Source organism: Monodon monoceros, unplaced genomic scaffold, assembly GCF_005190385.1.
Source record: "Monodon monoceros isolate NGI ecotype Baffin Bay Population unplaced genomic scaffold, NGI_Narwhal_1 Super_Scaffold_13, whole genome shotgun sequence".
Taxonomy (NCBI): Eukaryota; Metazoa; Chordata; class Mammalia; order Artiodactyla; family Monodontidae; genus Monodon; species Monodon monoceros.
In genome coordinates this window covers 64598324-64622605 of record NW_021703769.1, presented here as the reverse complement: position 1 = coordinate 64622605, position 24282 = coordinate 64598324, and the positions used below count along the sequence as shown (strand labels likewise).

Here is a 24282-nt window from a genome sequence, read left to right as displayed (position 1 = left end):
ATAAGAATAGAATCATTTGACATTACATGCATTATATATTATATATACAATCTTTATTAATATAATTTTATAATGTGATCAGTTCACTGTATATATAAGTATTGAATCATTATATTTTATACCTGAAACTAATATAATGTTATTTGTCAATTATACCTCAATTGAATAAAAAAAAAAAAGAAACCACTTTTAGGAACCAATATCTCTTGTAGTGAATAATGATTATCTGAAGTTTAGCATGTCCTTCAGTTTCATTTTAGTCTCCTTTTCTTCTAATTTAAGTAAAATTAGATTTAATGTTTTTATTTTTGATAATGTAATATATAAAAATATAATTATATTTTATGTTGTATTAATATAAATCATATATATATATATACATAGTGTATGATATATAATATCAAATGATCCTATTCTAATAAAATCCTTTCTTTCAGCTACCTATACTTCCATCTTTAATATGTTTGTGTGCCTTGAGAGAGGACTGGAAGGGTTGCCATCAAAAGTTATCTCTAGATGTGAGATTTGGAGCGATTTGTTTTCTTCCTTTTTTGTTCTTTTCAATACTTCCTCTTTATATTATTAAGAATAATTATTTGTATAATTAGCACCTATTATTTCTATACATATAATAAAGGTATTACCCTTTAAAAGGTGTTGTTCCAGGTTATACCGTTACACAACTATGCCAGTACTGGTAGTTATACATTTCAGATGCCTATGGCTGAGGTAGTTAAATACCTCAAATATGAAATGTAAACCCCTGATGTACTAATAACCTATTCTATTTCTTTGGGTCCAGGAAGCATCTATGATTTTTATTTCCTCAAGCAAGGTGGTGGACATTGGTACACATGGACAGAGTATATCACCAAAGAGGAGGAAAATATCCCAGCAGATGCAAAGGTAAAAGAGAGTTATTGGCCATGGAACTTTGGTAATGACCTGATATTCAGCAAAATGGAGAGGTTAACAGCAGGTCTGTGTTAGCATTTTTAAGAACTTACTTTAGAAAAAGGTTCAAACATGAGCTGGACTGAGCCTTCAAAACATGGACTTTAGAATCAGAGAGTCCCAGATTCCTTACTCAGCCTTTACTCTCTCTGCCTCAATTTACTCAACTACACAATAGCAGAAAAAAATACCTAAAGGATGGCTGCAAAGATTGAAGACATTATACATGAATTTGTGGCACACACTGTGTGCTAGATTATGTTGTTGCTATTCTGATTATTATCACTGTCTATAATGCCAGACGGTCATCAGTCCACCTCTCAGATACCTCAGCCAAAAAGATCCTTGCCTTTTCTTTAAAATCCCCAGAGAAAGATTTCTTTAATCAGAATTCTCAGAAAAATGGATATTGATTAATAGATTTTCTGGTTAGCAGACAATTCACCTACAACTCCTGCTCATTTCCTTGTGGAAAATTTTTTCCAGATGTGCAATTTCATGCTTCTATTTGCAGTTATCTAGTGGACATAATTTATCTTTCTGGGGGTGATTGTAGATTGTTCAGGCCCAGATAGAGTAGTGGGAGGTGGATGGGAAAGTGGAAATACTGACGACAAAGTCAGACACCAGACAGGAGCACAGCTGCTTGTCAAAAGGGTGCAATAAGCAGGAGGGAATGTGTGTTGAGTTCAGGACACACCCTGGAGGCTGAGTCTTGTAAAGAACCCCATAGCACTGAGGCCCTAAACTTTCATTCTCCTTAAAGAGCTTCATCACCTGAGCTCCAGGGGTTTGAAATCTTGCTGGATTCATACAAATAAAAGTCCAATGCAGAAAATATTTTAGTTCTGCTGGGAATTTTTCCTTTGTCAAAAAATTGTTCTAGGGCTTCCCTGGTGGCGCAGTGGTTGAGAATCCGCCTGCCGATGCAGGGGACACGGGTTCGTGCCCTGGTCCGGGAAGATCCCACATGCCGCGGAGCAGCTGGGCCCGTGAGCCATGGCCGCTGAGCCTGCGCGTCCGGAGCCTGTGCTCCACAATAGGAGAGGCCACAGCAGTGAGAGGCCCGCGTACCGCAAAAAAAAAAAAATTGTTCTAGCCCCTGAAAATAAAAATCTAAGAAACAAAACCTGCTTTAAATTCCTAGTCTTGGTACCTGGTTCTGCATTCAGTATCACTTACTGGCTATGTGGCTTTGGACAAGTTAGCCAGCCATCCTCCAGTCTCAATTTTTTCATCTGAAAAAGTGAGCTAATAATATACCTGCCTCAGAGGGTTATTAGGAAAGCTGCAGGGAATAACAGAGGCAAAACATCCATAGCTCAACACCTGTTAATTCTCTTCCTCACCCCTTCAATTCCTTTGTTCTATCTGCTCCTTTTACTTTGATCAAATTATTTATCAAAAGAAGCCAAGACTTTTCTCTACCAATATACACAAGGCCACCATGTTGCACAGTCCCTGTTGGTGCCACTTGCATTATGGTCTAGTTTTGCTTTAGGGGCACCATTTACATAAACCATAGTATGAATGGTGCTCCCTAGATCTGCACAACAGCACAACAGTGGCTCCATGTTCATTAGCCCCTTCTAGTCTAGACATTTAAGTAGTAGACATATAAGTAATAGGGATTCCAGGAGCTCAAGACCAAGCCCTTAGAGCCCAATTGGAGCCTGAATACCAGGAATAGTATTGCAGTTTCCATATTGGAAAAAGAGTTAATAGGAACAGCCAAGAATCTGAGCATTAGGAAAAGCAGATGAGGAACAAGCACAGGGAATGGGGGTCAAGGGTCACACCTAACCCTTCTTGAACAAGCAGTATAGGTGGCATACGGGAGGTGGATCTTTCCTGGGGCAAGGCAGTCAGCTTGGTTCAGAGCAGTGGTCTCAGACGGCAGTAGCTATAGACCCATCCTTACTGTAATTGGTGTTTATAATATGACATTTCAGTGGTTAAGAATATAAACCTCGGAATCAGACAAGCTGGAATTAAAATCCTTGCATTTCCACTTACTTGGTGTGTAAGTGAGCTCTGGATCTCAGTTTCCTCATCTCTAAATCAGAGTTTCCTCATCTCTAAAATGCCCATATTTACGTGCAAGATTTAATTTAATCCTCAAAACAGCTCAGTGAACTAGGTGCCATTATTATTCCCATTTTACAGATGAAGAAACTAAGGCCCCTGGAGACGTAAAATACTCAAAATCATAAAGATAAATAAGAGATGGAGCTGAACGGATAGTAAGGATAGAACCCAAGTCTCCTGAATTCCAAGACCCAATCTCCTGGGCTCAGTACCAAGACTCACCATGTCTTTGTGGCACAGGTCTCAGAACTCATCATCCCCACAATGGAAACAGCCCGGCAGTCCTTCTTCTTGAAAACCTACCTGGACCATGAGATTCCAATGCTGTTCGTAGGACCCACGGGCACTGGCAAATCAGTCATCACCAACAACTTCCTTTTCCGCCTTCCCAAAAATACTTATCTGCCCAACTGCATCAATTTCTCTGCCAGAACTTCAGCCAGTCAGACCCAGGATATCATCATGTCCAAGCTGGATCGACGGCGGAAGGGCCTTTTTGGGCCTCCCATCGGGAAGAAAGCAGTGGTATTTGTGGGTAAGTCATTGGCCTGCATCTGGACACACCAAATTCTTCTACTCTAAGCTGCAGCAAAACAGAATCTCCCCTTGTACGGCCACTGTATAGTCCTTTTACTCTCTCTGGAGATAAAATATTTCTGGTTAATATAATTCAGCATTCCTTCCCTCCCCTCCTATTTTCCTTCCTTCCTTCCTTCCTTCCTTCCTTCCTTCCTTCCTTCCTTCCATCTTTCCATCCCTTCTTCTCTCCCTTCCCTCCCTCTCTTCCTTCTTTCATTTTTTGTTTCCTGTCCTTTCCTTCATTCATTACCAAGTATTTGTTAACCATGTACTATAAGCCAACTTTTCAGTAAGTGAGGCACAGTCCAGGCCTTTTTGCCTGAGGGAGGATCCCAGTTTCTCCTGGAATGAAGTTGAGCCCGTGGATCAGGCAAAGTTACTTTGTAGTGAGAGGCAGTTAGGTCCAGAAGGGGACTGTGGTGTTTGCCCTCTTGCATCTCCAGAAGCAACTCACACTTTGTGATGAGCTTCTATTCCATTATGTGCCAGATAAATATGTTATCAGTATATGAAGAAGTCTAATAGTTGCTCAATAAATATTTGTGAAATAAGCACTTTGAATTTTCCCAGGATTTTATGTTTACAAAGCACTTCCTCATTTATTTTGTTTGAGCCTCACAGCCCCATCAGTTTATTAGCCACCATTATCACTTTACTAGTCAGTTAATTGAGGCTCCAGAGGTTAAATTCCCTGTTCAGGGTCAAACATCTAGAAAATTCTGGAACCACGAGCCAAAACCACGTTTCTTGGTGCCAAATACATTATCTTTTCCACTCTCTTACTGCTGACTCATAAAATTCTCATTTAGTAATAGTAATGCCCTGCCCTTCTGGGTTATCTCATGTCCTGTCTTTAAAATTCATGTATTGATAGTAAATGTTGCGTGTATTTATATCCTTGCCAATTAGTAACAGCTCCTTAAAGGCAGGGATCCTATTTCGTTTCCCTTTCTTTTCCCCCTTTCTCCTTTCCTCCAATCTTTTCTCCCTTCCTATTTTTATGGTATATCCAAAAACAGATCAAGCTTTGCAGCCAAACAGACCTAGGTCCAAATCTCACTTTTTAGCCCTCAGCATACTATTCCATGACCTTCAGTTCCTCACCTCTAACATAAAGGTAATACTCTCTTCCTTATAAAGTTATTATTTTGATTAGATGAGATAATATGTATAAAACTCCTAAAATCTTACGTGACACAAAACTGGGCATTTAATCAATGTTCATTGGAGTTTATTGAGTGCCTTCTATGTGCCAGGACTGAGCAATATGCTATTTTAGAGAATCAATCCCTACCCTGGAGGAAATATGGGAAAAAATTCAATGTCTGTTTGTTAATGCCAATCTGTCAATAAAGCAGGAGAGCCCAGAACCCAGGAAAAGCTCTTCCATTATGGTGAGAATGTCCACTGGCTGAGCCCTGCCTAGAGTGAGGATGTAACAACTGGGCACAGACTCTCCCACGGAGGGATAATCATCTGGCCCCTCCTGTGAGAGCGGAGGAGCCCATAGGCTTACAACCTGTGGCCATGGCTTCTTTCCCCAGATGACCTCAACATGCCAGCCAAAGAGGTGTATGGGGCCCAGCCCCCCATTGAGCTCCTGAGGCAATGGCTTGACCACGGTTATTGGTTTGACAAGAAGGACACAAACAAGCTGGACATCGTTGATGTGCTGCTTGTGACAGCCATGGGCCCCCCTGGTGGAGGAAGAAATGACATTACTGGTACGTGAAGGAGAGAGTTCATTACTCTTCACCCACCCCCTGCAGAGCCAGGCCACCTTCATGAACGGAGGGTTGGTGCAGGGCACTCGTCCTGATGGAAGGTGGAGAAAGGTGTGTTTAGGCTGTAGCCAGAGACACTTGAGTTAGCTTCAAGGCGTGTCATTTGAATATTTCATGTTGGTAGTTGTATGAAATAGGATGGGAAGATGAAAAGAGGATTTGAGGAGTCTTTGGCTAGAGGAACAGAGAGTCCCATGAAGAAGGGAGTTCAGTGTGGACAGCATGTGTTCCAGGAGGGAGGCTAGATCAGAGGTTCTCGACTAAGGGTGCGTGACAGATTCACCTGTTGTGTTTCTCATAATTCTTTGGATTGTCAGAGATAGAACACCTAACCCAAAGTGGCCTAAGGAAAATCATAATGATAATAAACAAACAAACAAATAAGATTTTTTTCCCCTGTCATCTAACACTTCAGGAATATATTTTGCTTCAGGTGCAACTTGATCCATCTAGGTCTACAGATTTTCATACTTTTATTCTGAGATACATCCTTGGTTAAGAATCTTAATGCCATTTCCAGACTTAAGATTCTGTGACTTTGCTCTCCCCTGTGGCATTTGTCTTTTTCAGTTGTAAAATAAGGAAGATAAGCAGGGTGATTTTACTTGGGTACACAAACCCATCATCTTCCACTTCAAGTATAGAGCCCAGGGGTACCTTTGCCTTGGGTTTGAGTATAACAGGATCTCAGGCACTTGGCATCTATAAATTCAACACTTCTCTCGCTAGTGAGAGGGAGAGGAACTTGGTATATTACTTTTCTCTAAGACCTAGTCATTCAATAGGAGAAAATATTTGCAAACCATCTGTCTGATAAGGAGTTAATATAAAAAATATGTAAGGAATTCATACAACTCAATAGCTAAACAACAAACAATCTGATTTGAAATTGGATAGAGAATTCGAATAGACATTTTTCTAAAGAAGATATACAAATGGCTAACAGGCACATGAAAAGATGTTCAATATTGCTAATTATTAGAGAAATGAAAATCAGAATCACAGTGAGATATCACCTCACACCTGACAGAATGGCTATTAACAAAAAGTCAAGAGATAACAAGTGCCCTTGTACACTGTTGGTGGAAATGTAAATTGGTGCAGCCACTATGAAAAACAGTAGGAGGTTCCTGAAGAAATTAAAAATAGCACTACCATATGATCCAGCAATGCCACTTCTGGGTATATCTGAAGGAAATGAAATCAGTACCTTGAAGAAATATCTGCACTTCCATGTTCATTGCAACATTATTCACAATAGTCAAGTCATGGAAACAACCAAAGGGTCCATGGATGGATGGATGAATGGATAAAGATGTACACACACACACACACACACACACACACACACACACACACACACACAATGGGATATTATTCAGCCATAAAAAAGAATGAAATCCTACCCTTTGTGACAACATGGATGGACCTTGAGAACATTATGCTAAGTGAAATAAGTCAGAGAAAAACAAATACTATATGATATCACTTACATGTGGAATCTAAAAAAGCCAAACTCATGGAAACAGGAGTAGAATGGTGGTTGCCGGGGTTTAGGGAATGGGGGAAATGGGGAGATGTTGGTCAAAGGGTACAAATTTCCAGTTATAAGATGAATAAGTTTTGGGAATCTAATGTATAGCATGGTGACTCTAGTTAACAACAACAGCAACAATGGAATTGTTACTTAACCTTATTGTGGCAATCATTTTGCAATATCTATATGCATCAAATCATCATGTTGTAAACCTTCAGCTTATGTATGTTATATGTGAATTATATCTCAATAAAACTGGCAGGGGGTGGAGATCTATTCAAAAGGGAATATCTGTTTCCAGTACATATCATGGAAGTAGTAATTACTAACATTTGTGCAGCCGTTGACAGTTTTCAGGCTATGTCACATATATGATATTTGAAAAGATCCTATAATAAAGACCAGTGCCCAAAGTCTGCCAGGAACACATCTGTAGTCAAGTGAAATTGGGTTTATTAATTTGCTGCAGAAAGGGTGTCTGCACAGCATGGAGAACCATGAGAGTGCCTGGTGAAAGAGAGTTAAATGGGCTTGTGCTGGGTGATGTGAGGAAAGGCTTAAGGAATGAGGGACTCTGGGATTGGGTAATCTCAGGAAGTAGGGACAATTTGATGAGTGGGTATCTTAATTTTTTTCTCTGCTTGGTAAAGAAGTAGAGTCATTCATATTAGCTAGGGGGGAAGTTTTCATGGTTTCAGAGCAAACTTGTTTCTGTCTTGTTCCATCATAGCTAGGGAGTGACCTCGTCTGATGTTGATATTTAATGGAATTGTGTTCAGTGGAGAACTAACAGCCTAGCTGATATTTGCCAGACCAGCCGCCAGCTTTCAGGGCTGAGATGGGAAACCTGAAGCTCAAGGCAGTGTAGTGTGGTGGCTGAGAGTATGGCCTGGCAGAAGACTGATCTGGGTTTAGGTAACATTAGCAAACATTAAGTACTATTAGTATCCTTATCATCAAAAGAGTAAGTGAATTTCTCAAGTTCACACAACTGTGAATGGTTCCAGATCAATGTGTAAAATATTATTCTGCCTTTTTTTTTAAAAAAAGAAAAACCTACATATGTCAAAACATAAGTATAGTGGAGTATATATATATATATAAAATACTTATGTACTGACATATGTATTTTTCTTTTTTAAAAAAAAATGCCATATATATATATTGAAAAGAGTTTTGGGAAAAATGGCAGCAGCTGTGCCAGAATCATCATTTTTGGCTCTTCCCAAATTCCTATAAACAGAGCAACTAGATAGCAAAACCAAAAACCTATAACAACATTTACAACAAAACTAGTTGGCAGAGTATTCCCCACATATTCTAAAGTATAATTGGTGGGAACAAACCACTGGCAGCTACAAGACCCACATGTTATCTGCATCTGTGTGGGAGAAAGCAGAGGGAAGTATTGAGACATCTAACAGACCTGAGAATGGTTGAACCCAAAAGTAGCAAACAGGTATTCACTGATAAGCATGGCAGCCAATTTGAGAACAGGAGCTGAAGTTGGCAGGACTTTTACCTTCTCAAATAACAAGTAAGCACAATGAATGTGCAGTGAGCTCTGAGGGACTAGAGCATTATAGCCAGTTGTGATTTCTCTAAACTAAAAACCCAGGTCTCCCATACAAGGTGAGACCCTACACTGAAGAGAAACTGGAGTTGAATCAGAATTGAGCAAGTTAAGATTACTAGAAACAAAGGAAAGAGAAGGTCAAAATGAGAGTGAGAGAGAGGAACAGAGGCAGGAAAGTTCAGAAAGCAAGTCACTATATTTTTGAACACTTAAGAAATCAACAGAAAAAGAAACTTTGTGGAGTTAGAAAAGGCATCTGAGTCAAGCCTTCTCTAATTGCATATATAAATATGAGCAAAGAAAAGTATTGAGGTCATGTTTCATAAAAATTAATGTAGGAAGGAAGAGAATAGAGAAAAACACCCCTACTTCAAAAGCACAACAGAAAGACATACTTTAAAAACTTTAATCTGTTACTTCAAAATAATCTGAAAGACACTGATGAGATAATACAAGGCAGGAAAGAATGACATAAATCAGAATTAGAAAAACTTAGAAATTGAATGATGGAACTCAAGAATTAGGGAAAAAAAGTTACCTTAGAAATGAAGCCAAAACTAAAAGGAGCAAAAATAGAATAAATACAATCAGTAATGCCTTAAGAAATAAAAAATTAGAAGGAATTTTTTCATCAGAAAAAAAATAAAGACATACTACAGCATCGATGAACCTTAAAGACATTATGTTAGTGAAATAAGCCAGTTACAAAAGGACAAATATTATATGATTCCACTTATATGAGGTACTCAGGTTCACAGAGACAAAAAGTAGAATGGTTGTTACCAGAGGCTAGGGAGAGGGAAATGGGAAGTTAGGGCTTCATGAGTTTCAGTTGCAGAAGATGAAAAGATTCTGGAGATAGGTGGTGGTGATGTTCACACAACAATGTGAATGTGCTTGATGCCACTAAACTGTACACTTAAAAAATGGTAAATTTTATGTTATGTATATTTTATCACAATAAAATTTTTTTCTAGAAATGAAGAAAGGAACTAAAAGGTTTGAGAGAAAGTAACAAATATTAAAGTTAGGTAGAGGAAATCCAACATACAACTAACAGGAGTGTCTAAAGAAGAAAACTGAAGTTTCTTCAAGGAAGAAAACAGAACTAATAATAAAAGCTATAATCCAATAAAATATGCCCCCCAAAAAAGTATTTTTGAAAATTACATATTGGAAAGGTACATTGTGTACCTAAGAATACAGACTCAAAAATGATCATTACCAAGACTAGTAAAATCACTGGACTTTAAAGAAAAAGAAAACTAGATCATCTTAAGAATTTTCAACTGTAATCTTTATGCTAGAGAAAACGGAATAACATATTTATGATACTTGAGGGAATACAATAAGAGTCAAGGCTTTTATTGCCAGCAAAGCTGACCTTCAAGTATAAAATAAAAACTATTATCAACATGCAAGAACTCAGAGACTTATTTCCATAAGCCCTTTCTCAGGAATCTGTTAGAAAATGGGTTTCACATGATCAAAATAGCTATAAAGAGATCAATATAACAACTGGTAGTGAGCATTACTTAATGTGGTTATTTGTTGAACTAAGACTACATGGGAGAGATTGTAACATATAAAGCCTATATGATTTGATGATGTAGATATTGAACAGTTGAAAATGGAGGGGGATGAGGATAGCACATACAAGAAGTTTTAATCTCTTCTGTTATTGTAATTGGTGGCGGTAGTATATTCTTATTCTGAGTGTGTTGTATGTATAAAGTAGGATTATATGAATGAGTAACTATAGTATTTTCTGTTTCTACTGTCCCTTGTGTCCTTGAGAACCAGGACTCAGTGTGGAGAAAAGGAAATCAAGACGTAATATAGAAGAAGTTAAGAAAAAGCTCTGGAGTCCTAAATTTGAAATATCAGTACTAACTCATGTTCCAGGTCTAAAAAGTAATAACCAACTCATTAACAATAAGAATTCTTAGCAACCAGACTGTGGTCTTGAAATCCAGTTTCCTACTAAAATAAACAAGGCTTCTTGGAGAAATGGCTTATTGCATGTCTGGGGCAGGAAATATACAAGATGTATCTGTAACGTCTTCATATATACCTGTAACGTTTTCATATATCCAATCATGAGAAAGCTTTCAAAGACTACAGAGTCCTGTCAAAAGCATTCAGTTAACAACACAAGGAGGCTCTAACTGGCAAATATGGGGAAATTTGAGCTTCAACAATGATAGTAATTTAAATGGATTGAAATTTATCAAAAGATATTTAAATCTATGAATCAGTAATAACAATCATAGCTGGTCATCTTCAGAGGATGATAAAGAAAACCAGTTCATTATCTTGAAAACTGATAAATAAATGGAAAGAAGCAAGCATTTATTTTGACTTTCTTATTTGAAGTATACCACTGTACAAGCAAATAGTAGATGAAGGGGAAGTGTCCCTTTCTAAAAATATTCCTAATATTTTAATAAACTATATAGTAAATGAAAAAGAACTAATATAATCAGAATATCGCCATTTGGCAAACTTCAGTGAATTAATGGATCTAGCCATTGAGAATCAGTAGCTACCAACATTGCAGAGGGAGAGACAGCATCATGTGCCCTCTGATGAATGACTACACCACCGCCTATAGTCTGGCCAAAGAGATGGAACCTGAATCTGATTAAGTCTCTAGGTACAGCTGCAAATTGGTAGGAAATACGAAGCGTAGAGGAACCAAATAAATTACACCATGAATATGCAATCAACAAAATCCTGACTGTGGAAACTTCTACAGATCAAACAGTCCAGCTATTCAATAGACAGAAGATAAAAGAAAGGGATGGAGGGGGGAACCTATAGATTAAAAGAGACTTAAAAGACATATCAATTTTTTTAAATTAGCGGGATTAAACTCTGGTATCTAGAAATGAACACATGGTTAATAAAGATGCGAGATAGCAATTACTTTAAAAGTCAGGGTAGTGGCAACTTTTGGAGGGAGAAATGGAGAGGTCTGTGATTGGGATCGGATATATGGAGGGGCTTCTATGGAGGGCTGGCAAAGTTGTATTTCTTGACATGGATGGTAGATGTAAGGATGTTAACTTTATAATGATTCACTAAACTATACATTTGTTTTGTGTGGTTTTCTATATCTGTGCTTTACTTTATATAGAAAAATACTGTTAAAAGAAGATATGCAGGCAAATCTATAGAGACAAAAAATAGATTATTAGTTACCAAGGGCTGCAAGGAAATGGGGAGTGACTGCTAGTGGGTAAAGGATTTCTTTTTGGGGTGATTAAAATGTTCTGCTATTGATTGTGGTAATGGTTGCACAACTAAAATACTAAAACATCATTGAATTGTGTACTTTAAATGGATGAATTGTATAGTATGTGAATTACATCTCAATAAAGCTGATACATAGTATAACTATAAATATATAGATATCTAACATTGGGTATATAGATAAAAATACAGAGATGTAAGAATGTCAGACTAACAGTGGGGAGGGGAGAGAGAATGGATTTCGTGTGTGGGAGGTAAGGGATACTTTCTATAAAAGTATTTCTGAATTGTTCGATTATTTTACAATGATCATATATTGCCTTTACCTTTTCTTTTTTTTTTTTTTGCGGTATGCGGGCCTCTCACTGTTGTGGCCTCTCCCGTTGCGGAGCACAGGCTCCGGACGCGCAGGCTCAGCAGCCGTGGCTCATGGGCCTAGCGGCTCCGCAGCATGTGGGATCTTCCCGGACTGGGGCACGAACTCGCGTCCCCTGCATCGGCAGGCGGACTCTCAACCACTGCGCCACCAGGGAAGCCCTGCCTTTACCTTTTAACAACCTTGAGCACTGGACTAGCACTATTACCAGAACTTCTGCAATCATGGAGACATTCTGTATCTGTACTGTGCAATACAACAGCCACTAGTCACATGTTATCCTTGAGTAGTTGAAATGTGGCTAGTGAGACTGAGGAACTAAATTTTAATGTTATTTAATTTTCATAAGGCTGCCATATTGGACAGCACAGCTCTAGAACATTAAGGCAGAGGGAAAACTCTTCTATATCTCAGGATCTCTAGGCCCAGGAGGTAAGTGTGAGAATATATGCACACTCACACCTGTGCATGTTTTCCAGGACGATTCACTCGCCATCTGAATATCATTTCCATCAATGCCTTTGAGGATGACATTTTAACCAAGATTTTCAGTTTAATCGCTGACTGGCACTTTGGAAAAGGGTTTGATGTGATGTTCTTAAGGTAAGAGGTTCCTGTGTTATTGGCCTGGGGTCCTCAGTTCTGGCCCCTCTTTAACTGGTCTGCCTTCTCCTTCCTCCCAAGGTATGGAAAGTTGCTGGTACAAGCTACGATGACAATTTATAAAGCTGCAATGGAGAATTTCTTGCCAACTCCCTCCAAGTCACACTATGTCTTTAACCTGCGGGACTTCTCACGGGTGATCCAAGGGGTATTGCTCTGCCCTCACACCCACCTACAGGTCAGCCGCTATCATTTCTGTTATCAAGTTCATTCAGTGATATCCTTGGCTACATGGAATATACAATGATAAGAGTAATATCTAACTTTTATCAAGCATTTAATCTATGCTAAGCATTGTGCTAAGTATTTTGTAAGCATTATCTCATTAAAGCCCCATATCGACCCCAGGATTTAGAAACTATTGAGAACTACCACCTCAGTCACCACCTGCCATTTATTCAAATAATTAACGGGATTTTCAGGATGTAGAAAAGCTTATCCGGCTTTGGATCCATGAGGTTTACCGGGTCTTCTATGACCGTCTGATTGATCATGAGGACAGACAGGTCTTTTTCAACACGGTGAGGGAAACCACCTCCAATTGCTTCAAGCAGTCTGTGGAAAAGGTAAGCCAGACCCTGTGATCATTTGGCCTCAGAAATTGCCCCAAATATTTGATCATGCTAGTCTCAGATTTCAGATTGTCTTCCTACTAGAGACTTACAGCTCCACTTTCTGAATCTCAAGAAACAGTGTATTGAGCCAACTAATCACTCAATTTGGTGATATAATAGTTGGCCCAATTTCACTTCACTTCCCTGGTAACATATAAGTTTGGATACATTCAAACTTATGGTTTATGATATGATGTTATTGTTTATGATTAATGTAAAATGCATTTGCAAGGTCAATTAATTTGTGAGTTGAGAAATAAATACACCATGAATTTTCATGGTTTGATTGATGCCTTGGTAAAGCCCGAGTGAAAGATTGTCATGGTTTCCCATTTGTAAATATTTTCTCTTTTCTATTTTGATATAAGAAAAGTTTTAAGCCTATGTATTTGCATCATCTAGTTCTACCTCTATTCTTAAGAAGCTACGATTTCTCCATAGAAAAAATTGCAAGTGTTTCATGTTGCATCCAGAGGCCAAGTGCAGAAGCACTGCCAGTTTTTAATATCAGGAAGAAGAGGCATCTAAAACATTTCTACTCTAGGTACAGAGTGGGGACCAGGGAAATGCCTGCACTTCTATTTGGTGAAGGAGCAAATACATTAAAAATGATGCCATCTTTCGACTACCTCCTCTTGGGATCTTACAATCTGACCACCAATGTTTTAATCACTTAGCAAACAGATTGACCCTTGCTTTCACACTCTTTCCTCAAATGTCCTTTCATCATAGTCTTTACAACTACAAGATCCACATATTTTGTTTAAAGAAAAAAAAAATGTTGATGAACCATGACTTTGAAGAATGCTCAGAGGAAACAAATACATCCCCTGCTCCCTCCCTCTACACCTCCCAGTACCATGGTGGCTGGGGCTACTGGCTGAATGCCTAGCTGAGACTTACCTTTCCCACAGGTCCTCATCCACCTGTCACCCACTGGAAAGATAGTTGATGATAATATCCGTAGCCTCTTCTTTGGAGATTTCTTCAAGCCAGAAAGTGACAAAAAAATCTATGATGAGATCACTGACTTAAAACAGCTCACAGTGGTCATGGAGTATTACCTGGAAGAGTTCAACAACATCAGCAAGGCCCCCATGTCCTTGGTCATGTTCAGGTTCACCATCGAGCACATCTCCAGGATATGCAGGGTCCTGAAGCAGGACAAAGGCCACTTGCTCCTGGTGGGCATTGGGGGCAGTGGGCGGCAAAGTGCCAGCAAACTGTCCACATTCATGAACTCATATGAGCTGTGCCAGATCGAGATCACTAAGAGCTACTCAGGCAATGACTGGCGAGAGGACCTGAAGAAGATCATGCTACAGGTCGGTGTGGCCTCCAAGAGTACTGTGTTCCTCCTCACCGATAACCAGATCAAGGACGAGTCATTCATTGAGGACATCAACGTGCTTCTGAACACGGGAGACGTGCCCAACATCTTCCCCGCTGACGAGAAGGCTGACCTTGTGGAGAAGATGCAAATGGCAGCAAGGACAGAAAGCGAGAAGATCGAAGCCACTCCTCTTTCTATGTATAACTTCTTTATTGAGAGAGTGAAAAACAACCTTCACATTGTCCTTGGTAAGAAGAAGCAAATTCAGTTTGCCCTTTTCCTCTGGGTATTTCAGGATCTCCTGTGCCTTAAGCCCTTTCCTCTTACAGTGGTGCCAGGAATGATCCAGCCAAGGCACTCACTCGCCCACGGGTCAGTGCCTAGAATTCCTTTGGAAACTTCCACTGTCCTGAACAACTGTTTTAAACCTGTTCCACTCTCCTCAGTTCTCTGAATTCTCCTCTGAACCCTCTCCTTCCTTTCAGTACATTACCCGGCAACCTCACAGAACAGCACCTGGAGCTCTTCTCTCTATGAACGATATCTCCAATCTATCCAGAAACTTAGGGGTCGTGTTTAATACTTCTCTCTTGTTACCATGTCCTGTCAATTTTTGCCTCTCTCTCGCATATCTACCCACTTATCTCTATCTCTGCCACCTTCATATTAGCTAAGCCGCTATCATCTCACCCAGATCTCACCTCTACAGCCTTCTAACTGTTCTATGTCTACTCTGTCCATTCCAGACCTTTATGTTCCACTGAGTCAGGATGGGGATTTTTTTTTTCATGTATTGCAAATGTGATCATTGTATATTTACACACACACACAAATTAAAACACCTAAATTGCTTTCTATTCAGATAAAGACCAAAATTCCTAACCTGTAGTCTTATAAGGCAACCTGCCAGGCTGTCCCCTACATCCTCTCCACTCTCATCCCCAACCAAGCTTCCCCTTCTCTCTTTTTTAGACACGCTGACCTCCTCACACTTTCACCTGTGCATTATGCTTCCTCCCACCACACTGGGTCTAAATAAACAGTGAACGGAATTTGGAGCATAGAATCCAACCTTTGTGGTTGGATGGGGATGGGGTCAGAAACAAGCTGATGGCCCCACAGCTCCCTTATGTCTGTGAGTCAGAACAAACAGAGCACGTGGGTCAAAGGGCTCAACCACTCTGGCTATGTGACCCTAGGGATCTGGAAGGGACAATGTGGATACTGGAGACGAGCCAGAAGGTATTGTAATAAACTGAATTCCCATCACAAAGTTTCCTGAAAATATCCCGTGATTCCCCTGTGCTTCCCAGGCACTCATCCTGACTATTCCCAATCACACCCTGGAGTGCCAATAGGAAACATGACTGCTCCCTTACCCCACCAGAATCCTTGGAAAGACCTGCCTGTCCCTTTCAGCCTCCTTGACTTGGAGAAAGAGAACTAACGAAGTCCACTTTTCATTAGCCATGAGTCCGATTGGGGACGCCTTCCGGAACCACCTGCGGATGTTCCCTTCCCTGATCAATTGCTGCACAATTGACTGGTTCCAGTCTTGGCCCACAGATGCCCTGGAATTGGTAGCCAACACATTTCTAGAAGATGTGGAGCTCGATGACAATATTCGGATAGAGTAAGTGTTAGCTGCATTTTAGTACGGCAACCAAATATTTCAAATGAAAATCTAGATATTGGCTCTATTCTTGTTGCTGTTTCAAAACTTATCATTTTATGTAAAGAAAATGTCTTATATTTTTAAATCACATTTAGATATTTAATAAAACACCTTTGCTGAAAAAGAATAACATTTCATTGTTCAGAATTGTCCTAGAGATGCACTGTTGTCATAGCTATGAGAACCTGGATATAATACTATTGCTATTTCAATAGTCTTAGAGCATGCATTCTCAAGAGGGGTGATATTGCTGCCAAGGGGATGAAAACTGGTTCTTGTGAGGATTTTTTGTTATGAAAATAACTTACTCTTTTTTTTGTATAAAGCACAGATATACAAACGAAAAAAAAAAAGCACTGAATTTTGGCTACAGTAAGAGAAGGGTTAAGACTGTTGACCACTCTAGGTGTCCCATGAAGGCAGGGGTCATACATATCATTCTTGTATACTTCTGTGTCCTTAGTGCCTAGCAAGTGCCTGGTACATAGTAGGTTCAATTATTGCTTATTAAATGAATGAATAGAAAATGAAGAAATAGGTAGCGGTCAGAATATTCATGGCTTTTAAGAACTTTGAACTTTGTTCTCTAGGCCAGAAGACCCTTAACCTGGGTCCATAGGCTCGTGAACAGAATTCAGAGGGACAGTGAATGTGAGTGGGGAAAAAGTACATCTTCATTTTCACTGACATCTAACTGATACTTTGCATTTCTTTCAATGAATGTAGGCAATAAACCCCAGTAGGATTGTGTGACTTTGTTACCAGTAGGAATCACCGTTATTTTCATAACTCATTCAGTCATTACAGATGCCCCAAATATATCATTTCCTTCAAAATGATGGTAGTTGTTAGATCTGCTGTCCAATCTTACTATTTAATGCCACAGTCGGCAAATGATGATCCATGGGCCAAGTCCTAGTTCACAGGCAATTTTCATAAATAATGTTTTATTGGGAAACAGCCATGCACACTACAATGGCAGAGTTGAATAGTTGCTCTTGAGACCATGTGGCTCACAAGGCCTAAATTTTTTTTTTTTAATTTTTGGCTGCGTCAGGTCTTAGCTGCGGCACGTGGGATCTTGGTTGAGGCATGTGGGATCTTTCGTTGCAGCGCACGGGCTCTTTGTTGTGGCGCACAGGCTTCTCTCTAGTTGTGGCGTGCAGGTTTTCTCTCTCTAGTTGTGGTGCACAGGCTCCAGGGTGCATGGGCTCTGTAGTTTTGGCATGCGGTTCCAGAGCAAATGGGCTCTGTAGTTTGCGGCACACAGGCTCTCTAGGTGAGGCACGTGAGCTCAGTAGCTGTGGTGCGGGCTTAGTTGCCCCGCGGCATGTGGGATCTTAGTGCCCTGACCGGGGATCAAACCCACGTCCCCTGCATTGGAAGGTGGATTCTTTATCACTGGACCACCAGGGAAGTTGTCCCACAAAGCCTAAAATATTTGCTATCTGGTCCTTACCAGGAAGAGTCTGCTGATCCCTGATTTAATGCATAAATAAAATCACACATATTACTATATCATAAATTTGGTTTTTAAAATATTTTGAAAACTCTTTCAACATATTGGTTTCCTTTGTAACCCTCTATATATTATGCATTTTAAAACATTATTCTGCAAAGTCCAGAGTCTTCACCAGACTGACAAAGGTTAAGAACTCCAGCTTAAGCCCTGGTGAGTCACAAAAGTGATTAAAGATAGAAATTACCTAATCAAAGATCATTCTAGTAAGAATATATACTTCCCCAGTCATTCTCGAGGCTCTGTTGACATGCTTCACAGAATTTGGGATTCTAGTGGGCCGTAGTGAGCGGCTTTCTCACATCCTCACATCTGTGAACCGAGGCCATACTGGATCTCTCTGGAGCAAGTTGGGCCTGCCTAACCACCTTTGTGTCCTCGGCAGGGTCATCTCCATGTGCAAATATTTCCAGGAGAGTGCGAAAAAGCTGTCGCTTGATTATTACAACACACTTCGCAGACACAACTACGTTACCCCCACGTCCTACCTCGAATTGATCCTAACCTTCAAGACGCTCCTGAACAGGAAGAGGCAAGAGGTGGATATGATGAGGAACCGCTACCTGACAGGCCTGCAGAAACTCGAATTTGCTGCTTCACAGGTGAGCGCTGCCAAAATAGTACAGGGACAAAGGGGTCCAAGACTGATTGGATGCGGTAAAGCACTTGTTCAGGTGCAGAAGTCAAGAGAGCACCAAATAAAATAAAGACAGCCTCTGACCCTGTGCTTGCAGAACTCACCTCACTTGCTTGGCCTAAACCCAGCCCTGTCTCTCTTTAAGATTTTGATGTTTTGTTCATCATGGATCTTTTTGAACTAATTTTAACTTTTTACAACATTACAGTAAAATACTATTTATCTTGAATACTGAGTTCTTTGGAGCCCCCTTAAATTTTGTGCCCAAGGCAAGTGCCTTACCCACCTCACCCTTGCCCCGGCCCTGGATACTCTCATGGGGAACTGGGCAGAATAAGGCCATGGTTAAGAGCAGGGCCTGGACTCAAATTCCAGCTTTATAACTTATCAGCTATGGAACCTTGACGATGTTATTTCACCTCTTAGGGCCTTAGTTGCCTCTTCTATAAAAAGAAGTGATAATAACAGTCTTCACTTCACAGGGCTATTATGAAGATTAAATGAGCTGACACAAGTGTAACCCTTAGCAAAATGCCTGGCATATAAATTAGTAATTGATTTGTGCTTGAGCCACTTGACACAACCATACTAAGACATGGATTTTCAGCACCAATAAAGAACTAAGGAAGGGATATATGTATATGTATAACTGATTCACTTCATTATAAAGCAGAAAGTAACACACCATTGTAAAGCATTTACACTCCGATAAAAACGTTAAAAAAAAAAAAGAACTCAGGCAACTGAATGGTTTGCAGTAGGTTGACCTGTCAGTGAGTATAGCAGACCCACCAACATGCAGCACAGGGATGGGAAAGAACATCAGGGGTGCCTGTGCTGCTCTGCTCCTGCAGTTGCGGGGTCCAATTCAGGGTCCTTAGTTTTCAGAGAGATGTTGAAAATTGGAGTCTATCCAGACAAGGGTGAGCAAACTGTGTTGAGCAGCAAAATGACCTGAGACAGTCTAGACCAGTAAAGAGAATGTGGTGCCAGTTAACACTACTTGAGCCCTACCACGTGCCTGGTGCTGTATAAGAGGAAGGTACTGTTATCACCACATTACGCACAAAGAGACCAAGGACCCAGAGAGGCCAGGCAACTTGCCCATGATCACACAGCTTCATGAGTAGCTGGTGCAAGTTGTGAGGCCAAAACTGAAACTTAGGTCTGCGTGACTGCAGAGTGAGTCTGTGTTCCTAATCAGGCCAGCATGCTATGCTTCTTCTCTCATGTGGGCTTTCTGTGGACAGTGGGTTCAAGGTCATGAAACTCTCTTCAGATAAGCATCTGAGCTGCCTTAGAAGGCAGAATCAGGACCAGTGGGGAAAAACTGCCTGGGGGTAAATTCCAGCTCCTTATCAGGAAATCTGATGTGTTCAGCTGCCTGAAAAATGGCCCAGCTCCCCTGAGAGGCGGTGAGCGCCTCACCGTTAGGAGTGTTCAAACAGTGGCCAGAAAACTACTTGGCAGAAAACTACTTTTCTAGAGAGCATCAGACTGTTGGAAAAAATGGCCTTGAACGTTCCTTCTATCCCAGCTCTCTCAGTCATGTATGATTCCTTCACAGCCTTAAAAAATGTAGAGTTTTTTTCCTCCTAACTTACTTTTGTTCTGTCTTTCACTGCCCCCAACACTAGAGTGTAGGCTCAATGCAGGAGGAATATCTTTTTTTTTTTTTTTTGCTGTACGCGGGCCTCTCACTGCTGTGGCCTCTCCCGTTGCGGAGCACAGGCTCCGGACCCGCAGGCTCAGCGGCCATGGCTCACGGGTCCAGCCGCTCCACAGCATGTGGGATCTTCCCGGCCCGGGGCAGGAACCCGTGTCCCCTGCATCGGCAGGCGGACTCTCAACCACTGCGCCACCAGGGAAGCCCCGAGGAATATCTTTTTTTTAAGTGTTGTATCTTTAAAAAAATTTTTTGTTTACTGTTATATGTATAGTGCCTACCACAGAGCTTGGTAACTACAACACATAGCATGAACTCAGTAACGAAATATTGAAAGATCAAAGAGAGAAACTCCAGCCAACAAATATGTACCCAGTACCATTAAAATCATTCGTATTTTCTGCGTGTGTCATAGGTTAGAGAATCGTTTCAACTTTTGCCAGCCATGCCATTTTCGACATTGACATAGCTGACCCTGCACCCCTCCCACCTTCCTCTCCTTGTTAGGTGGCCGTCATGCAAGTAGAACTGACTGCCCTCCAACCCCAACTCATTCAGACCTCTGAGGAGACCGCTAAGATGATGGTGAAAATTGAAGGGGAGACGCGAGAAGCCGATGCCAAGAAACTTCTGGTGCAAGCCGATGAAGAAGAAGCCAATGCTGCTGCCGCCATTGCTCAAGGAATCAAGGTATAAACTGCTGAGAGAGAAGAAAGGGAATCAGCATTTTCAGGGTTCATCTGTTATCTCACTAGAGCCTAACAAAGTCTTGCAGAATATGCATGGTCATGCCCATCTTGCAGAGGAAAAATGTGAGGCTTGAAAGGATGCTTTCCCAGCATCACATAGCTAGTAAATGACACCTGGCTCTCTCCAGGAAGCATTATTGTTTTACAAATACTCTCCCTGTCACTCAGCGTCAAGTCCTATAAGCCCCAACAAGATCTAACCTTATCTCTTATTACTTTCCCCTCATTGACTCTTCTGGCCACACCAGCCTCCTAGCTATTCCCCAAACAAACACTAGGCATGTTCCCATCCCAGGGCCCTTGAACTGGCTGTTCCCTCTGGCTATCTCCTAAACCTCAATCATGTTTTTGCTCAAATGTGGCTGGCATGTCATAGGTGTGGAGTAAATATTTGTCAAATGACAGATTGTTGAATCTAGAGGACCCCATTTGAAGGTAATTCTTATACCAAAGAAGAACAGTCCTGGGAAGGGCTTCACCTATATTCAGATATTAGAAGAAAATCTGATTAATGTTCATGTTATATATTTCCCCAAGCACTTTCAAGTATACGGTTCCATTATCACAATGACTTTGGGCTTACTAATGACAGCCATCAATGTCTAGAAGTCAACAACACTGAGGTTCAGTTGTAAATTGACTTTGCAGAGCCGCACAGCTAGTCGCTGGGATCCGACCCCAAGGCTCTTGGCACTTGGCTGAAGATGCTTGTCCCTGTGTCTCCACTTAGCAGTTAGAAATTTCTTCTGACCATTCTTCAAACAAGAGCTTGCTTCCAAATAAAATGGTTTGCTTACATTGGTCGATTCTTTTTAAGCTAATGGATCATTTCTTTCCCCCGTAACAAGGACAATAAATGATGTCAGGAGTACTGCAGAGTTGATTACATTTCATCCGCAAGCACTGTGCTTCACACGCCTCAAACGGCCCTGCTGCTCTGTGCACTGCTAAGCCACAGAGATCATTTTTATTTTATTTTTTGGGGTGTTTTTTTGGGGGGGCCTGTGTCAGGTCTTAGTTGTGGCCCACACGCGGGATCTTCATTGTGCAGCGTGCGGGCTCCAGAGTGTACAGACTCACGCGCTTCTCTCTAGTTGTGGCTGGGAGCTCAGTAGCTGTGGCGTGCGGACTTAGTTGCCCCACCCTGCGGCATGTGAGATCTTAGCTTCCCGACCAGGGATTGAACCTGCACCCCCTGCATTGTAAGGCAGATTCTCAACAACTGGATCACCAGAGAAGTCCCCACAGAAGTCATTTTTAATTATAATTTTTTTTATCATAGAAACAAATGGTGTCATAACACATACAAAAGAATTTTTAAGAGCTCAACTTTAACACCTTTCCAATTTTCCAAGTTTTCCTCTAGTTCCTGTCTATACACGTGGATAGTTTTGGTATTGCAATCATAGCATAATTGTGATTTGCTTTATGCTTTTTAATTTCCTTAACAGCTTATCACAAATGTTTTTCCAAAATGTCATATAATCATTTTAATGACCATTTTAAGTAGGTGCTTCACCTATCAAGTAGCCATTCCCCTATTGGGCATTGAAGTCTGTTCCTTCCTGCCTTGTTTTCAGTGTTTCCAGAGTATCAACTGGAATCTCTCAACAGAGCTTTGGAGTTTTAAAAATGCAAATGCCCAGACCCCACCCAGACTGAATGAATCAGAATCTCTGGGTGTGGAGCCTGACCATGAGGATGCCCTAAATGCTCCTCAGTGACTCTGATGCAGAGTCAGGGTTGAGAATCACTGCTAGAGACAATGTTACAATTAGAGGCCTTCTGAGTCACTTAACAAACAAACTTGCTAGAATCCAGGCCTTACCCTCAGGAAAGAAGCAGAGCTACCGGGCCACTAGCTGTCTGGCACATTATAAGAAAGAGACCCAGAACTATCAATAATAGGACACCAGGGGCACCTGGGATGGTTGAAATCTACTGAGAATCCAAAGATGTAGCTGAGCCAATCCCTGTAGTCTCCTCTGCCACCAAACCCTTTCTGAAGCTGGTCATGAGAAGCAGCAGGGGGCAGCTCTGGTCCTTCCCCTAGTCTTGCACTCGGGCACATATCCTAGGGCTGAAGGAGGGGCAAACTAAATTGCCCCTGGGACTGAGCCATTCTTACCATCCAAAGCAGGACGTTCCATTTTGATACTGGGGACATCTAACGTGGCTCATCTGGGGGTGGGGGTTAATATAAGGAAGCCAAATAAAACCTTGCTATAAGTTTATAGGAAAAGCAGAAAACCTAAAATAAAGAATCCATGATATACACACGCGTGTATATATACACATGTGCACACACCTGTATGTAAGAAGGTGGAACCTCCTTTATTTTGCTTGCTTATCACAATAAACGTGCAGGACATAGACTTCGACACATGCTGCTTTTAACATTCTCTTTAGAAGTTTCACTTCAGTCATGGCTGTGTGATCAGTCCCTGCGCTGGGAGACTAACAGAAAATTCACTGAGTGGGGAGCCAGGGGCCCAGGATTGGAGCTTGGCTCGTTGACTAACCAGCTTTGTGACCTTGGCTAACTCATTTTACCTCTCGAGTCCTCGTTTCATTGTTGTTGTTGGAGGAGCATTTGGTAATGGAACTGCTAAATGCAGTTGTATTTGCAGGGGATTGGGTCCAGCCCTCTCCACCCCCGGCCCCTGACCCCACAGATACCAAAATCCACAGATGCTCAAGCCCCTGCAGTCTGCCCTCTGGACCCGTGGTTCCAAATCTACAGGTACAGAGGGCCAACTGTAATCTATGAAATTCTGAAATCTTATAATGTTAATCTTCCCTTTTTTAAAAAAAATTGAGATATAATTCACATACCATTAATATTCACCTTTTTAAATCATGCAATTCAGAGGTTTTAGTATATTCACAAAGTTGTACAACAATCACCACTATCTACTTCTAGAACATTTTCATTACCCAAAAAGAAACCTGTACCCATTAGCAGTCACTAGCCATTTCTCCCTCTGCCTAGCCCCTGGCAACCACTAACCTACCTTCTGCCTCTGTGGATTTTCCTTTTACGCACATTTCATGTGAATGGAATCATAGAGGAGGTGGCATTTTGTGTCTATCTGGCTGCTTTCACTTAGCATAATGTTCTCAAGGTTTATCCGTGTTGTTGCATGAATTGTTACTTCATTTCTTTTTATGGCTGAATAATATTCCATTATATTAGCTTTGTTTTCAAACAAAGAAATAATGGGCAAAACATATATGGTCTCCTTTTCCCAGAACTCACTACCCAGCTCTAATCTCT

The 24282-nt window shown here is 40.9% G+C and overlaps 1 protein-coding gene across 2 annotated transcripts in view; it reads left to right on the top strand.

Moving 5' to 3' along the window:
* Window positions 1-24282, top strand: part of DNAH3 (dynein axonemal heavy chain 3) — a 196863-nt gene that overhangs the window by 135099 nt on the left and 37482 nt on the right. For both annotated transcript variants that reach the window (XM_029220957.1, XM_029220958.1), the window contains 10 exons: window positions 803-906; window positions 3283-3577; window positions 5166-5345; window positions 12629-12752; window positions 12834-12990; window positions 13235-13378; window positions 14341-15007; window positions 16227-16392; window positions 18339-18555; window positions 20764-20946. In XM_029220957.1, coding sequence (XP_029076790.1) covers window positions 803-906; window positions 3283-3577; window positions 5166-5345; window positions 12629-12752; window positions 12834-12990; window positions 13235-13378; window positions 14341-15007; window positions 16227-16392; window positions 18339-18555; window positions 20764-20946 — 2237 coding nt within the window. The remainder of the gene's footprint in view (window positions 1-802; window positions 907-3282; window positions 3578-5165; window positions 5346-12628; window positions 12753-12833; window positions 12991-13234; window positions 13379-14340; window positions 15008-16226; window positions 16393-18338; window positions 18556-20763; window positions 20947-24282) is intronic.